The following is a 19,135-nucleotide window of genomic DNA, read 5'->3' on the forward strand; positions in this document are numbered from 1 at the left end:
GGTCTCCTGTCCTCCCAGCTTTGCAGCGTGTGGTTTTTCCCTTGGCTCCCACACCATGTGTGATGAACGGCAACCCCTCTCTGCCTTGGAGAGTGCCTGTACTGCAGAGGACAGTTAAGCTACATTTCAGAGAGAAGCAGTCAAAGTTGCAGCAGCAGCAGCATAGCAGTGACCCCACAGTGCGTTCTGCCTAGCCAGACCGGCTTCAGGAACCATGTAACTGCTTAACATACCTTTACACTTCAGTGCAGCTCACTCAGTACTAATTCACTGCTCTGATAACATAATACTACAGCTTGAAAGACCTAAAATTATTGAAGACTGTAGACAAGATCTGAGAAAACTGAATGAGGGGCGCATTTTCTGCTTGCCAGTACTTGCACGCAACTGAATTTTTTTTTCAGATGCCAGTATTTGCATCTGAAAAAAAAGAAAAAAGTTAATACATTCTGGTTTCCACTTCAAAGCAAATGCTTCCATTATGGACTAAACTTCTCCTTGCTGAAGGCTTCTGTTTTTCACTTTCTCTCTGATTACACTGAAGCAGACTGCTAGCCGTAAACAGAAAGCAAAAAATTTAAACTAAATGCAAAGACAGTTGTACAACTTTCTTGTGGCTAATGTGAAAAATAACATTTAGCACATCTATTCCAAACAAAAGCACTTTTAAAGAAGATTTGTTCTGTGTTATAAACTTACATAATGGGAAGCGTTAAGTGATCAGCTTTATATTTTCATAACTGTCATCACAGCCCCCCTCTGTTTGTGAACTGGACTTGCTATAGTAACAGTAATCAACCAACTCAGTCAGAATATGCTAGTTTCTATAACACTGCCTATAAACGAAGGATTCTCCAATTTCATCACAAAAAATGTTAATCTATATACGTATAAACTATATTGTTATGTTTACACATATTATTATTACTTATAAATCGAATATATTTAAAATTTAATCCTCAAGTCCAGATTTTTTGTGCATTTTTAATTTTTTCTGAAAGAATTTCTTAAAATGTTTCAGTAGCCCACTTTATGGTTTGAATTTTGTAAGGAAAGGTACTGTCCTAGGAATATACTACTAGTAATTATTGAAGCATAAGTACAGAACCAACTTTCTGAAGGGGAAAAAAACCAAGAAACCTTCAATACCTTAAAATGTTCATTATCATTTTTCTTTGCCATTTCTTCACTTCTAAAGGTGTTTCACACCGTCACCTCTTCCTCCCAGTTTCTCTGTTGAAAGATACACACTTCACACAGCAAGATCACCCCACTAGAGAACTAACACTTGTATACCACCTAGGTTGTCAAGCCAGACAATACTCAAATCTCTTGGATTACGTGGTATCATTATCCTAAAAGTTAAAGTAGCGCACAGAGCCGTCCCAGGCTCTCCCAGCCCGGCGTTCCCCTCACTGTGTGCCAGAACACAGTGACCCCACAGGAGCACTGCTACTAATTTCCTGAAACCCTGCAACTACACACAGCTCGCAGCAGCAGCTAGGGAGGAGAAGACACAACAGTGCCACCTTGCAGAAGTAACTTCTGGGCAAAGCTTCTGATCTTCCCCAAAAGCTACCGCCGAAGGAAAAAGCTGTATCAAACAAACCAAAAAAAAGCCAACAACCATGCAAACAGCAAACAAACCAAACCTCAATAGCAGATGATTATTTTTTTTTAAAAGGTTTCTTTTCAAAAGCTGATTGTCCCCACACACCCCAACACTTCAATGTGCATTAGGACCAGTCAAATGAAGCCAAAAGGGACCGTATGCCCCATTCAAACAGAACTTTTCTAGTGTTAGCAGTATCCAACATAAACTTTGTAACTTTACACAACATTCTTCTACAAAATATACTCAAGCCATTTGCCAGCAATAACCTATATATTGATGTGGTATTAACAGAAACTTGGAGGCTTCAGCTGGGAGACAAACTGTCAACCAGCCACTAATTGGTTTTTATGACGTGACTCATAGTTCAGTAATTTCCCAGAATTTAATCACAGGGCACCCAGAAAGATCAGTTAAAGAACAGGCCCAGAATTTGTTAGAGCCCTGTGTGAGACAGGGGAAGGCAATGACCTCAGCAGCTTTGCCACAGAATTTTATGAATGAACAAAGAAAGGATTTAAAAGGTAAGTTAAACTAATCTTGTGTTTCCTTGCAGAGCCCCTCATTGTTTTTCCAAAGGAGTGAGTTTTTAAAATGAAGTAAAAAATGAAGGCTTGTGAGTTGCAGCTACTGTTTATTTTACAACTTTATTTACACGTGATCATTGTGTGTGTGACTTGAATTGCTCCATTATTTTTTACTATCTTCTTTTATATCTCTCAATAAAAAGGGAAAAAATCCTCAGGGTATCAGTAAATTTCTTTGGATTCTTCTACAACCATCACATCACACTATCAGAATGGATAGTACAGAATTCCTGTTTAGTTGAGTTTTTTCCAAAAAAAATCATCCTTATTAAAATTGTCCTAACAAGGTTTAATACAAAGAAAGAAAAAATGTTATTTTGGCCACAAAATCCTATGATTTTCATTGTCTCTTCATTCATTTCCAAACTTTTTTATCCCCCAATGAAATCTGGAAGCATTATCCCCCTTCCTGCTTTCCACCATGGATTTTTTTTCAAAAACGGAATTAAATTCACAATAAAGTGTTGAAAAGTTTTTTTCTGTTATGAAAAGGCTTTACAAAAACTTACTAATCCAGTTGGGTTTACTCATTAATGTTGTTGTTCTGTGCAAATTTATAGAATATAATCCAGAAGAATACTGCACAGCTATGATGAAAACCTCATTCCCTGACTTTCTGGGGTTTGTTCTGCAAAAAGCTCTTCTTCTCTCCGAACTCTCAAAAAAGGAAATTTAACTTATTTTCCTGGTCAGGTTAAGTGAAACAAGACTATAGTGAAATGGTCTGAAAAAGCTAGAATTCCTGAAGATCTACTAAGCCCTGCTAACATAACCCTGCTATGATTATTTCAAATATTATTTAAATAAGAAAATGACAAATAATCACTTTGTTTTTTCTTACAATAATAATCATCACCAAACTGAGTCATGCATGTTACATGCATGGAAAAAAAAAAATAAAAGCAGCAGCTTTGCGGGCATATATGCTCTCTAAAAAAAGCACAAGAACATCCAAGTTGGTATTTTGCCTCAACGAAAATGTGCCTTAATTTCTTCAAACCAAAATTTATCTATCAAATAGGGACATATTCAGATTTAATGTCTATGTACTGACTTTGATGATGATGATAATGATGAATGCTTCATGAGGAAAGATGGAAAGCTAGGGTATGGAAGAGTGGACTGGGAGGAGACTAGATAACCATGGAGCTGCTGCTACTATTTCACTAGATTCACAAGCCCATTACATGACACTGTCCTATAATTCAACACAAGAAAACTTTCAGCATCTTGAAATTCCCATACTTCCTTGGATGAGTGCAGTGACTACTTGGATGCTAAGAGGGCAGCTCCATTTTGCAAGAATAATCAAACATTTAGGGAGAGCTATTTGGAGAAAAAGGACGGCAAAAAGGCACTGTTAGCTGAGCGTACTTGGGATACAGGAGAACCAGATTCAGGTCTCTGCTCTGAATTACAACAGCATGTTAACGAATCTGCTTGGGGGGGAGGGGGGGGCGAGGGTCAGGGGACCGGAGGGATGCGTTTTGAAGTTCCCTGCTTCATCTGGAGGCAGAGCAGAAACATTTTGAATAATGAGAAACTGCACACCTAACTCCACATCTGCACCAACAGCTTCATTTTCAAGAGTTCACAGCTCCCTCTAAATCACATTAAGACCAGAGTTTAAATGTTAATTATGGAGCATGTGCATATTAATTTTCTGCTTTTTTTCTCTCCATAAGTAATGGGAATGCTTTTAAATGCCTTTTGTTTGGTTTCTTATGGGCTTACTTGGTTTCTTAATATATTACAAGGCACTTCCTGCGCTGCTTACAGAAGCAAATTTCCCACTGCTAGTGGGAGTTTTCCCTGAGTAAGGTCAGCAGATTTGGTCCCAAGGGAGCAAACTGAGCTTTGAGCTTAGCTACCCTGAAGATCTAGCAGAAAGCAAAACAGATATCATTCTTGTTTAAAATCTGCTACTATATTGTATCCTTCTCCGCCACATCATCCAACACAAACAACTAGGAAACGTTTTGCTGCAATAATCCTTTCAATTAAGGCTCCCATTACAGTGAAACAGCTGCTCACTACAATACATCTTTGTCACAGAACTATTTATTTCCCAGAAAACATTTCTTTAGTTGTTAAGACAGATGTAATAAACCAGATCCACGGAAGTTGCAGAACTCAAAGCAGTGAGCAAAATCGTACCAGCCAACATCCTTACATTGAAAAATGGGTGCTTTCAATGAGGGCACAATTTATTCTTTTGTGTTGACAAAAAAGCCTCCTCAAATTAAAGCACATCTGGTGTCTCAACGTAATGTCAATGAGCTACAACTGAAATAGCAGCATAAGCCCTCACACATACATCATTAGAAAGAAAAAAGGAAACACTCCAAAAACTTCTGTCCTCCTGCTGATCAGTGGTGTTCGTGTGGGCCCTTAAAAGCCTTTTGGAATGCCCTCATGATAAATATTTAATGGCCAACCTCTTGCTTAATGACAGAGTCAGGTGCTGCTCTTGGCACATAAAGACAAATGAATCAGCACCTTGTTACGGCTTCCCGACCCACCCATATGTGCTCATGCCCTCAGCCCTGAGCAGCCCGCTGAATGCTATTTATTTATTTTACTAACAAGTCCAACTCACATTAACTGTCACTGGAATATAAACAGTAGTGACAAAAAGCATTATCATGAATAATTTAATCCAAGCTTCGAGAGTGCTTGCAAATGAGCAGTTTTCTTGCCGTAAACTCTGTCCCTGTGATTGCAGCTCCCAGGCAGCTTGCCTACATTTCAGATGATGGTGATAGCAGGAAGAGGGGACATTCCTCTTCCACCTACATGTTCCCAATGAGTTGAAAACCTTCCTTGTCAGCCGTGCCTCTGACAGTGACCTGCAGTTAGTACTGCAGAAACTACAGAAATAATGAGAAGCACCTTCAAGTCAGAAGCTGGATAGACGGTAAGGCACCCTAGAGGAGCAAGACACTAAGAACCAAGACAGTTCTTACAGCTGGACTCGATCTTAAAGGTCTTTCCAACCTAAATGATTCTATGATTCTGTAAGACCAGCTCTGTATTCCATTTTAGCAGGCATGAGGTCCAAATCCAGTGTTCTTTGTCCATAAAAGCCTGACAGGTCCTCAGGCTGAGTGGGGAACCACATCTATACAACCTACATAGATATTTCTCTAGAAACAGTTGAAGATGCCAGGGCCTGTATCACTGCAGTACTAAATGATTTCTCAGAACAATCAGAAGCAAAACTGGTAAACAGTCAAGACTTGGCTACCTAGTTCTCCTTCTACTCTCAAAACCTTTGTAAAAAACCAGTTCATAAATAGTATGTATGTGTCATACCTTCCTGGCTTCTTGTTCATCCCCTAAGCACCAAGCGATAACCCGAGGGTAGTTCTGTGCCATGAAAGGAACAAAGCAGTGGGCACTCAAAATCACTGCTCTAGGTGATCCAAGAAACAAGCATGTTAATCACACAAGTGACAAGGAGAAAGGAAGGCAGACCACTTCAAGAGAAGAAAAAGACAAGGTGACAGTACTCTTACAGTGGAGATTCTCTTTGAGGATCACTGTGACACGTAAGTACAGTGTTGATCTACAAAGAAGTAACACCAATCTAGATCTCTACCTGAGGCTTTCTAAATTCCTTGGGATTCAGACCCTGGATTCAAATCCACTACAGACACAGGATCATCCACAGGCAGTCAGGCTCACCTATGAAATCTGATAAAAGCGGTCTGACATTTACCAACTACTGTGCTCTAGAGCCAGTACTATTTTCTGCCATAATACTCTCCTGTCAAAAGATGTACACACTCTTCCATGTGTGAGGAAGACATTCAGAACAGGGGGGGAGAAAAAAGGGGGCGGGGGGGGATATACCCACACTCAGGACTCAATGTGAAGAACATAGCAGGTCCCTTTCTTGCAGACCAGAACCTATTTGAAATAAAATGAGCTAGGATGAGAAGGGAAAACACAGAAAAAAAATTAAATAAATGATGTATTAATTTTAAAGAATCAGTGTTTGCCTCAGTGGACAAATTTCTGGTATTACTAGAGAGTAATTCATAGCAAAAAGCTGGTACCAAGGCACTGCAACAAGAAGTGATATTAATGCCATCACCTGCCTTGCTGGCTAATACAGTCCTGGGCTCACTTCTTAATGCTTCTTCAGACATCATCTACTATGGTAGATTCAGGACATCCCTTACTGGAGTGTGACTGCCTCCAACCAAGGCAACAGCAACAGCAGTGGAGTAAATGGGAGCAGCTGCAGTGCCTTTAAGAAGTTGCACAGTTGTTTTATTGGAATTCCTCTCACCTACAGGTCAGTCATGGTAATAAAAATGCATACCTAATAGTTTACTGGCTTTTTTTCCTCTTCCTTTATGACAGCATAATAAAACATGGTTGTTTAACATACAGTGGTACTAGAAATTCGAATTGGGAGGCCCAAAATGTGTTTTATATTCTTGCTACTCTTTTTATTTTCCAAACGTCAACATAATCCCGTAAAACAACCCCTCCTCTAGCATAAATGAGCTTACAGTTTCTGACTCTTGAAAACAGTACTGATGACCACAATAACGCTCCAAAGTCTTCCAACTTTGCCCATCACCTTAACCAAATCACCAGAAAGTTTCAAGCCTGCAACTGTTAATTTGGCCTAATGTAAAATAACCCAATAACCCTCCCCCAAAACATTTGACAGACACAAAACCTCTGCAAACCATCTGACTCTTACTGTTACTGTTCATACACAGGATATTGAGCAAATTATTTGGGTAACAATAGTTTAGAGGCATCAGCTGGGTCACCAATTCTACTTCCCACCATCACAGGTGGACCACAGGATATATTCTGGTTCATAAAAGGATCATATTCCACTTTAAAATGAGATGGGGTTTTATGCTCCCTGTTTTTATTAGAAGCTGACGGCTAGGAAACTATCTATGGTCCACCCTGTATACACAGTTTCTAGATGGTGCGCCAGCATCTTCATTTAACTGAAAAAGCCATATGTCCCTGATCCAAATCCAAAATAATGATAATTTCTCCATTTTTTCAGCATTTGAGCAAATATTTTAATTCTTCAATCTAGGGTATTACACTCGCTTTCAGGATGGAGATTATTCAGCCTGTAAAACTTAAGCATTTAAACTCCTGGAGTCTTAACTTCTCTCTCACATACAGTAGTTTTCCTTTTTTCAGTCTCCTTACCAGCAGGCACATTTGCCTTTGTCTCTGTGTTTAACAGTACTGCCCTTATTCAAAACTGAAGCACAGTCCTGTTTGAAGTTTTGGGCATACCCAGACAATATTCGATTCCTGCTTCATCCCTCTACCAGCCACGCTTTTTGTTATTTTATATTAATATAGCTACACACATTTTTATTCCTTGTTTCAGTTTACTTTGCAGAGTTTAACTCAGCTTGACTTCTGGCAAATTCTCTTTCATCCGAACACTTCTTGACCTCTAACATGGTTTCTTTACAGATTATTCCCCTTTTACTCATTCCTTGCAAACTCTGTTTATTCGTAATGTCGATTGCGAAAGCTGTTGGTGGTCTGGAGTTCACCCCTAAACGTCACCAGTGCTTAAGACTGAAGTTTTAACCAGAAAGATGGAAGTTTTTAACTAGAAAATGTCACCACATTCAAATGCTTGAGGTCTTTAGTCACTATCTAGTTTCCCTAAACTTATTTTGCACTTCAGGTTAAGAAAACCTTGGAGACTGTTTTTTGTTAACTTTGGATCGTAAAGAATAATGATGACCAACTCTCTCTGACGTCCTTAGTCCACCCAGACCAATTTTAAAATAACACTGGTTCTTCACAAGTCAGTAATTGTTTGAGAAGTTGTTTGCATTAAGGAAAGATTTGGCTGTATGGTTATTAGGAGAATTTTTCTTCTAGTTTATAGAATAACATAACAATTCCATGTTGATTTTCTCCTCCTAGTATTATCTGAATCCAGCCAGATCTTATCAACCTCTTGCTTTCTTCCTGCAATGTAACTTTGACTTCTAAATGATTCTACTGTAGATGCAGATTCAATAATACCCCTCCTATTCCTCTACAGCCTGCTTACTGATTTACAGAGCTAAGACACTATACCACTGTAACCATTTTCAACTTGCTTTTAGCTCTGTATCATACAGTCTCTGACAGAGCTCTATCAAGATCTCCCAGCAGAATCAGTTGAATTAAAATTTTCTACCCCAAGGGCTGGTCCACTCTTGCTACAGGGAAGGACAAGGGGGATGGCTTGGGTGGTAGCTCACGCCAGCCTCTTGTGCTGCGCAGCCAGGGCAAGGTGGGTGTTGCATCTCACACTGCCATGCTTCTTGCAGCCAGCCTGGCTCTTCGAAGCACTGTCACAGCTACAGCAGACAGCAGAAGGGTGCCCAGACAAACTGCCTCCATTGTTGATGTCTAAAAGCCAAGTCTGCTTCCAATATATTGCCCCACAAAATAAGCTAGAACATTTACAACCAACAATCAGCTTCTCTTACAAACTTCTGCCACCAAGATCCGTCTGCATTCAGAGCTGTATTTCAAACGTGGCTCCTAGCTGAAATGTACGCAAATAACGCACATAAAATTATGCCAATGAACAACAAAAAAGTATACATCCCTGCTTGTTAAAACTATCAGAAAGAACTGTGAGACTTTTTGATGATTAACATATGCAACACACTAATATTAAAAACAAAAAAATTAACTCAGAGAAATTCGTGCTTCAGGACAATGAGGAGAGAACAAATTCTTAAAGTTTGGCTTTCCTGGCATACTCAGCACTATCTTCTTTCCACCAAAATCTGTGGGCTGACTTACCAGTCTTAGAATTGCAGGACTACATGACTCATTCAATCATATTCTACAGCCTAAAATGCTGCTATTTTTATATGATTTTGTAAAATTCATTTTCATAGTTTCATTATTTAATACAATTTAAAAACATGCTCCAAGGTCATTCCAAGTTAAAATGCTTTCTCAACCACAGCATAACTACATCAGATCCCGAATTTGAGTAAGTGTGCACATTCAGGACAGTACTCTTGTCAGTGCTCAACTTCACAGCTGGGTCCAAGGCATGCTTTCTGCCCCTGCCTCAATCTAACTCAGGGCAGAAATTTCTCATGCTTTAGTGGTGTTAGTTGAGAGGACTGCTAGCTTATAGCAAACTCTCTTAATTTACCATACTTTTTCTAGATTAGATTCCCATTTCTGCACTTTCACCTTCTAAATATAACAATAAAATAATAAAAGTTTTATTTTGTACACACTCACTGGAAAGGAATAAAATTGACTAATTTTCAATGATTTTAACAAAACATCACAAAAGAAAGGCTAGAAAAGTAACCTTCACAAGCTGTATAAAGTACAATTGATATTTAAGTGTTGGATGTAGCTTAATGAATTGGGGAGGCAGGGAGAAAGAATGTTTTCAGAGTTACTGCCAAGAACAAACATTTCTGAGCGGTCTTACCTGTGCCTCTGAATTACTTCTCCATGCCATAAATCTGCATTTACCTATACCTTGGTATAGAAAAAAAAGGGAGCTTTGTTTTGGCTTTAGTTCTTTATTCTGCTAACTCTAACACTGCTAGAGTTAAATTAAACTATGTTAATTAAACAGTGACATATTCAGTCTGAAGCTGACTATCACCAGGACAGGGGGTAGGCTTGGGTTCAACTTGAAACATTAAAGAAATCACTTCCAGATCACTCTAAACTGCATATAAGGAGAAATATTGCTTTAAAATAACTTCAAACTAATGCAGCTATTAAACATGCTCAGTTTTACAATGAAACAGTTTTCTGAATTTGAAGTAGCAATAGTGTCAACTCTCCTTTAAAATGGCTTTTTTCCCATTTAATTGAGTATTTCCATCACAATCCCAAAACAATTCCACAAGTCTAATTGCAAGCACCTTAATTCAAAGCCCTCTGAAGAATTATTGCCTTCTCTACCAAGAGCATTACCCTTTTTTTCATTTGAATTTTTCCAAAGACCCACAGTCATTAAGAACCACACAAAAAAGCCCATGTTGGTTATTTAAGTGCAAGTTAGAATATATTTCTAGTTATCTTCTCCTCCTGGTTTCTGCATTCATTGTCCCAACACTGCTTTGCTGTGTTTGCAAGGCTGCAATCAACATGCTGCCGAGTTTCTGCCATACCTGGGTCCAAAACCATTGCCAGCAATCATATAATAAATGATAATGAAAACGGGTGACATCTAATCAACTGCTTAATGGGAGTCCCTGCTTACAATTTCTTCTGTGGAAGTTAAAACGTAAAAACAGCCCAGGAACTGGACTCTACCTTCTCAGAGTGGAATATCCCATTTGAGAACAGCATCATAAGGCAGTGAGAAAAGCACAGCTGTTATTTATCATACACAACAACATAACACAGACACAAGATTTCTGTACCCAGTGCTGTCAGTGCAACGCTTCTTCTTGTGAGTTTACTTTCACTTTGTTAGAGAGGTTTTCAATTCATAAGAAAATGTTTTGATAATAAATAGGGAGAAAGCACATAGTATCATTAACAGAAATGTTCACTGGCTTGTAAGATGCAAGAGGATTTCTAAAGTTGGTTAATGTAAAGGTATCACTTCATTTTCACTCATCCATTGCTAAAACGTCCATGAATAAGTACCTCAGGATCTGGCCCACTGATCATAAATAACATGCCCCATTGCTCACTCCCAGGAGAATATTTATAATGTTGGAAGTGGAGAAACCTAGCTGAGATGGAACATTTTGAGCCAAAGGATGTTTATGTAGCAGCCTGGCATGCCTCCATACACATGCCCAGTCCAGTAGAAATCCCATTTTTAATTGCTCAAAAGCATTTTCTGATTTATAAATAAACCTTCATACTAATGCCTTGGGCTTGTACAAAGAAACTCAGTAGTTCCGAAGACGTCTTAAAGAGTTATGCCACCTCTTTTAATCAGCATCTTTATTATTACCCAGAGTACTTTCTATTGAACACTTAAGGATAACAGGTAATAATTTTCAAAAAAAAGGAACAAATCATCTTTGTGGTTACACAGGCAAAATACAGATGAAAGCCGTCACAAAAGCATATAAGCATATAGTAAATCTAAAGAGAAAAAGGTCAAAACTCAAGTGGTAACACCCAAACCCATGAAGCTTTTCACTGAAATGTTTTATGTTTTAAATGTTGGCTTCCCAGCCTAGCCAATTCATACATTTTAATTTATAACAAGATTAGACAATGACTACGTCTCTGGCCTGTCAATGTCCACTCTGGCAGACATGACAGAAAACTGTTTTGAAGAACACAAGTGCAGCCTACAGCCCATCAGTACTATTAAAAATCTAGCAGACAGGTACAGCTTTTAGCCCTTGCAGAGGTGACTGGGATATCAATACCTCAGGCGCATCAGATGGGTACCTCTGTTTTGGCTGTACTTTAAGTTGGTGAAGCTAGGGGGCCTGTTGTCCCCTCTTTGAAGTAGTCCAACTACAGTGCCCCCAAAATAATTTACTAATACTGGGTGATATAATTGCTATGAGATGGAAGTAAAAGCAGTCATGAACTCCAACACTTGAACTAAAACTATCTCCTTAGACTGAAGCAGTTAACTGAAGACTGAAGCAGCTGCACAGAAACGCTCATGAATATCTTTTTCCTTATTCAGACAGTTTCATGGACAATTAAGTAGTATTTCTGCAAACAATACATTCAGCTAAATCTTAAATAACTCAGTGTTTCAGCTCTAACTGAAGCAGAAATTTCCTCTACTTTAAAAGAGGTTGGTTGGTATTTTCACTTGCCAGGTAGTATCTTAAAACAAATACACTGAACATATGCAAAGACAAAAGACTGTGCCATATCTCCATGATTAAGGATTCATATTACTTTACCTCAGTAATTACATTTTTAAAGAAGATTAAATATTTAAGGAAAAAAATATTACTTATTAAGCTTTAAACACTATCTGAACCATTTCAGTGTGTATATTTTTTTCCCCCAGTGTTTCTAACCTTTTGCATTTCTGTCAAAATTAAAATTAATCCAGACTGACATCATTCATTCCAGATTAATTTCTAATTCTAAAGCCTGGAAAACCCTTAAGCTGGGTGGAGAGAAGTTGCATAAGTTCAGTAACAGGAAAGTGCAAGGTGATAACCTGGGAAAACAGATGGAAGTGCAAGAGATAGGAATGTTGGCCGTGGTTTGTGACTGGGCAGTTGAGTGCGCCAGGAGGAGATGAGGAAGGAAAAGCTTAGTAGAAGGAGAACAGAAAACTCAAAAGAATAAAAAGATTTAAACAAAGGAGGCAAGAATCAGGAAAAAAACGACCACTTGAATAAACCAGAAATAGAAGAGAAGGCTTGAAAATATTATTTGACAGAAAAGAAAGAAAAAAAGAGAAAAGACAAATAAAATATACAGCTACATACTCTGTTTTGTTGTTTGCGGGGTTCTTTGAATAAAGTCAGTTTTATTTAACTTTTGACTCTGATTTACTGGTGGTTTGGCTGGTTTTAGCTAAAAGTTACAGATTTCCCCTGTCTTTTCCATCCTCTGGACATGGAAGAAAAAAAAATGTACCAACACTTTCTTGAAAGATACACCTACACAGATAACACACAATTAAAAAAGGTGAAAGGGACAGTGGGCCAAAACGGTTACACTCAGAAATATTGAATTTATATAACAAATTAATTCCCATGAACACACCATAATATGAAATTCAGAAGTATAATCCAAGATGACACACAATACGGGGAAGCTATCCAAAATCCTAAGAAAGCGTTTTCCTCTGAAGAAAGATTGCTGCCACCAGTGATGCAAACTAGATGATTTAGTGTCTATCAAATCACACAGGAATTAGTCTTAATCAAATTGACTTTTTTAGACTCTAAAAGGAGAGGATTAGGATGTTGCTCCACTGTTGCTCTTGGCATCTAGAACATGGCTCTGTTTTATCCTGTCAATCACTTTTCTTGCACAGAAGGGGCAGCAAAAGTAAAACACACAAAATCAGCAGGGTAATAGCATATTATCTGGGAAGCTACACCCAAATTCCCAATGAGTGCTTCGCTCTCAACTGCCACCTTCAGCACTTTTAAGAGAAACTTTACCTCACAGCTGGGCATTGACTGATGTTCCATTCTCACAATGTCCTCATAACTTTCCCCTGTAAAAATGACTGACAGACTTACCTAGAGTGGGATTTCCTACCTTTTATGCTTACTTTATTTATTTTTCAGTTCTGTTTTTGCTGGCTCCACTGCACACTTACACAGTCAACATAAACTAAACCTACCCAATTGGTGTGGATCCCTGCCAAAAGACAATGTGTTAGTTTCTCAGATTGACTGGTAGAAACTGGGTGAAAAATGGTGTGGGAAGTAGAAGAGTGTGGACAGACATAATATAAATGTAGGAATTAAGGCATGAAATACAAATGCTAACCAGACCTTGTCTACTTCTGTACTGTAATACTTCATGAAGACAGCTTCTTCACCAAGGAGTGAGATTTTAACTCTACAGCTAACAGACCAGATCTCACAAACACCCTAATTCTCACCCACTTCCTTGCCTTGTTTCATAGTTCTGTCAAGATACTTCCATTACAATTCTCAAAGACTTCAAATCTGATATAATTCTAATATATACCACTCTAAGCAATCTTTGGAAATCTGACTTTAACCTATTTGTAATTCAAATCCTATTTATGAGTAACATTTAGGAATACTACTACCCTTGTGCAATCCTTTGCACTTCTTTTCCTTTAGCTTAGGTGTCAAGACTGTAAAGCACCATGGGCATCTCTGTCAATCAATACTACTATATTCACACTAAATAATTATACAGTAAAACCCAAATAGAGTGCAAAATAGATTAATTCAATGCAGATTCTCTTTTAAATGAAACTAGCTTGTGAAATGCACGATGGCAGGATATCATTTTGGTAAACCCTTCAAAGATTTCAAAAAAGAATCTACATCTATCCTAGCTAAAATGAAAGCAAAACAGTGAGTCGTCGTAACTAGGACAGGTTAGAATACACTCTCCACAACACAAATGTAACTCTGCCTTGCTTCTCCCTGCTAGAACCTGGAGGAGAAAGTTCTCTTTCTTATACAGTTTCCCCTATACACAGGCCGGGTGAAAATCTGCATCAACAGAAACCACGTGCACGAATAGACGTTTCCTTAGTTTTGCCTCCTACACTAGTAAAAACAGGTACAACAAAAGTTGTACTTCCACTTTTGAAAACTGATTGGTACTGTTAATATGTGCCGTGCAGCGATGAATAGCTGATCAGACAATGCTGAAACTCCTGCTTCTTCCCTTCATCTTCTCAATAAAGGGAAAAAAGGATGACAGCTTGAGGGGTCACTAAATCAGACGACGAGACTCTCCAAGAATGCTTTGCAGGGAATTCATGAAAAGTTTCATACATTTATTTTCTCAGGAAAAGTGGACCTATAAGCAAGACACAGGAATGTATGTTTGGAAGGACACTTGTCTATAAACCATTCGAAAATATGTAATTCTTCAGCTAACACACTGAAAACTGTATGTTTGTTGCCAACATGTTGCTCAGTCAAACCACAATGAGTTCTTCAGGTAAGAAAAAATATCAGTTTATGTTACACAGTGTTTAGAAGACAGATATGGGACTGATGAAGAACCTAGAGTATCTACAAGCTCTTCTAAGAAAACTGGAAAACACATGAACTAAGAGGTAAATCCAAACTGCTGAGAAACTACCCTGGCAGAACAAAGTCAAGATTAAGGTTTTTCAGGAAACCATAAAAAGTGCCAAAATCTTTGGGTAAGAACTTCATAGAGGCCCTGTAAACTCAGATATCACTGTACTCAGAGTCTAGATTTTCTTGATTGTTTTCTTTAAAGAACTATGTGGATTTGGTCTGAATTTCCATCAGCCATGAAAACAGATTTGTGAGTAGAAAAAATTTGCCAAAGTCAGTATCAAATAAGGCAGTATAACTTCAGAGCCTCTTTAAATGCCTCTTTTTTGTTAGTGGTGTCATGAACCAGCTTGCTTTATAAAGGACACTTCACATTATTTCCATCAGAAAAGATGAGAGGTCAGTCCATTTGACTTTAGCATTGTGTGATATTTTTTTTTTTATCCTGGTCTGAAGAAGAATTGGGTAAGCAGGAACAAGAATGACTGAAGCAGCTTTACTGCTTTGAAATGCAGTTATCAACAATCTCTTCCAACAGGCTACTAGGTGACAAAGCACATCAGTAGATAAAAATCTGTAATTGCATGCTCACTGCCAATTCCACCAACCGATCACAAACCCTTAAGTTTTGATATCGTTATACTACCATACAGTCAACATTTCTGCTGGCTTTCAAGAAGCCACTCCTCTACACAAACAGGCTCCTTACATACAGCAAGAATGTAATATTTCTGAAATGGTTCTGTCTTTACAAGTCTGCATAATTGTTTTCATATTTTAAATTGTAAAAGTTTGATTGGTATGTGATACGTAGATGTTTGACTGCCTGATGTAGATAGTTATTCATCATCTCTACCAGTAAGCCTTTTTAGTTATTTTCACAAAGACAGTTGTATAAAGTCAGGATGACAGTGATGTTTAAGTAAGTGCCTAAAATACAGTTGGATGAAAAAACTGAGACCAAATTTAATTCTCAAAAGTAACTACAAATCCAGACCTGGGCCACAGGCTATGACAGGATGACTTTGGAGGGGTTCTGAAAGCTCATTTTTCACCCAGACTATGTCAGATGAAATAATGCCATAAAAAGGATCTCCCAATACCATTATCAGGCAGCCCTGCTGCACCTTGAGGCAAGAATGGCATCATGGTTGGAAGTCCTTCAGCACCAAAGCCAGCACATATCGAGCCTACAGTGTCACAGAATTTACAGCTTGTGCTACAAGTTAGCTCCCTTAATGAGGGGAAAATGTTCAAGACTTCACCTTGTACTGCACAAAGGCTTTTGCATGTACTACTGTTCCACCACACATTCTGAAGAATGAAGCAATTAACATCTTACCTTGCATCGTTGTTTTTGTGGGTTCTGAAAACAGAGGAATGAGCAGGAGGTAGATGAGGTAGACAAAGGAGAGCCCATTGTAACGAAAAGCACAGGCTGCGATAAGAGAAAAAAAATGAAATATTAGTTAATCAGCCTGCGATAATCAAATTCATAGCACACAGCATTTCCCATTTGAGATTACTATTTATCTTACCATCTTCACCATTTATTTAAACCATTTCTACACAAGTATTCAACTTTATGCTTCAAATAATAAAATCAAATACACTTCTCAAGTATTTTCACAGTAATATATATTTTAAGTTTAGCAAAAGTTGCATCCAAGCTACAAAGATTTTGTCCAGAATTATGGACAAGTTAGTTGTTAACTAAATTTTTTTCTTTCCTCACATATGATCTATTAAACCATTCCCCATAAAAATATATAGGGATGCAGAAATCAATATTTATGGGCTGTCTTTGGTACAAAATGAAACATTGCGCGGGTCAAAGGGTAAGGTCAAGAAAACCATAAAAAGGGTATCTGTCAAAACAAAACAGGAATTAGTTACCTATGAAGAGTAACTTAAAAGAATAGGCACAGAGATAAGGCCTGAGACTGATGAACCTAGTTAGCAAACTATGAAATTTGGCAAGGATTCTTAAGACACTCTGAACTTCAGGTGAACCATCCTCATTATACACTAATTTTAATAGAAAAGCACATTTCCTTATCAAAAGCTACCCACCTCCCGAAGGAGACAACCATCCAGAGAACACGCGTGTCAAAGTTCATTGACTCTGTGTGTGATTTCGTTAATGCACACTGGGTAACAATCCCACTTTTGGAACGTCTTCAAGAAGCCACATACATGTTCGCTATCTTACAATTAAGGATTATCAGTAAATAATATGAAAAATTAAGTCTCTTCAGATTCCAAATTACAGCAGGCCTCAAACGACCAATTATCCTTAAAATAGCAGTGTCTTTAAATTGTTACAGAGATCTTTCAATTTTATTATCATCCACTTGTTGGCTTAATAAGTTCTTCTAGTGAAATATTGTGAACTACAAATGAAAAAGGGTTTCACAGCAACTTGCAACTGGTATTATACGAGTTTTTTCTAAAGAATGGAACTACTTTGCTGACTTTGCCTAGTATTTCCATTTCTGTTTAAAAAAAATTAGTGTATTTTCCCAAAAGTATGCAGGTCAGCAGGCCATCAGAACAACCAGCAATAGTGCTACAGCCAAGGCACATCTTTTCAAAGAATGTCATGCACATTCTGTGATGAAAGAGGAGTGTATGGACTTCCATACAGAAAGGATAAAACCAACAAAAAATGACAAACTAACCTGTAATTTCACTGTGCAGCAGATGTTGAAATATTATAAAGCTTATTACATTCAACTGTTCCCATGAGATAAGCCAACTGCAGAGGAGTCAGGAGATGAACTAACCTCTACATTTATTTACTCGTGCAAAATAAATAGTATCAATAAAATCTTCTCAGCTATAACCAGAACAACTTGGTTTTGCGGGACAGAAACAGTCTTAGTCCTGCTAAAAATGCGTATACCAAAAGAAAACAAGTTTCTCCAGTCACTACTTCATGAAATTTCATGGAGACTATCCTGGAAATGAGTTAACAACTTAATGATTAATTGGTCCTCATCCTATCTGTCCATCTTAGTTATAAATACAAAACTGAGAAGTCTCTCTATTAACAAACAAATCCACATGATGGCTGTAATTTTTGCTTCCCAAACTAACCAATGCTCTGAACAACCAACTCAATTTCCTTAATAGCCCTGATAGAAAGACTCTGGATTTATGCTCCACATCTGCAGCTTAGCCAAGAAATGTGTAAACTTTATGGGCAAGTCTGGTAAGAAGGATGGACAAGAAGCATCTACACTCTACTTCTAAACTGATACCGTTCTGCCACCAGCCTTCAAAAGAATCTGTCAAGGACTACAAAATCCATTGAAGCTTGATAAAGGTTTTTTCAGAGTGGAATCCAGAAAGCTTAAGAGCAGCTTCTCATTTGCCTGTAAGAATTTAAACTCAGATTGCTCCTGTCATTTACTACTTAAGCTCCCTTTATAGCTACAGCCTTTAGAGGCCACCCAAGAACTTATACCTACACCTGTAAATAAGAAAAACTGCAAAATAAACAGGATCTACTCCACTGGGAATTCTGTAAGTAATTATCAGAGCTTCAAAGTGAATGTACTTGAGGAGAGGAGTCAGCCCCACTACTACGCACCTACTCTCAGGGTGCCCTGTAGAGGAGCACATCATGTGCAATGGCCATTAGTGGCCTCCTTGAGATAAATGGCAAAGAGGACATTCCTGAGATTAGGACAAATCCATAAATCAACTTTTTTTGCAAGTTTAATTTGGGGTGGAAAAAAGTACTTTGGCATTCATACAAAAAGGTATGATAGTGGTTCAAGGCTGATACAAAGCCTGGAGGCTTTTCTACCTCAAGGGGAAGGATCAATGTTCTCAGTTATTCTGGTAGCAGAATAATAGTATTAGTAGATAATACTATTATAAAGTTGTTACAGGGATTCTGTCAATCAGCTTTTAATCACACTAAACAGCTTACTTCATTTCAGTGCAATATTATACCCATTTTCATTTTTCTTCAGAACTGACCTTGCTTGCAGAGCACTTAGCACTCAGTTTTCTCAGAACAAAGATAGAAAACAGCAACTGTGCGCTTTAGATACCCTCTTTTATTAGCCATATGTCAATGAATGCCTTGCTAACAAGTCAAATATTTAGAACCTCTATTTTTATTGAGGTGTCCTCTAGCAAACTAGTAACCTTGGCTAGACATTACCTGGAAAGCCTACATCTATTTAAACAGGTGCAAAAGCACCAGCAATACATTTCAGAGAATTAATAAATGA

General features: G+C 38.0%; 1 protein-coding gene across 17 annotated transcripts in view; it reads right to left on the minus strand.

The window, feature by feature from the left end:
* PIEZO2 (piezo type mechanosensitive ion channel component 2) overlaps window positions 1-19,135 on the minus strand; it is a 315,029-nt gene that overhangs the window by 240,749 nt on the left and 55,145 nt on the right. For all 17 annotated transcript variants that reach the window (XM_055705165.1, XM_055705169.1, XM_055705178.1 and 14 more), the window contains exon 2: window positions 16,231-16,326. In XM_055705165.1, the coding sequence (XP_055561140.1) occupies window positions 16,231-16,326 (96 nt within the window). The remainder of the gene's footprint in view (window positions 1-16,230; window positions 16,327-19,135) is intronic.

Source organism: Falco cherrug, chromosome 3 (genome assembly GCF_023634085.1).
Source record: "Falco cherrug isolate bFalChe1 chromosome 3, bFalChe1.pri, whole genome shotgun sequence".
NCBI lineage: Eukaryota > Metazoa > Chordata > Aves > Falconiformes > Falconidae > Falco > Falco cherrug.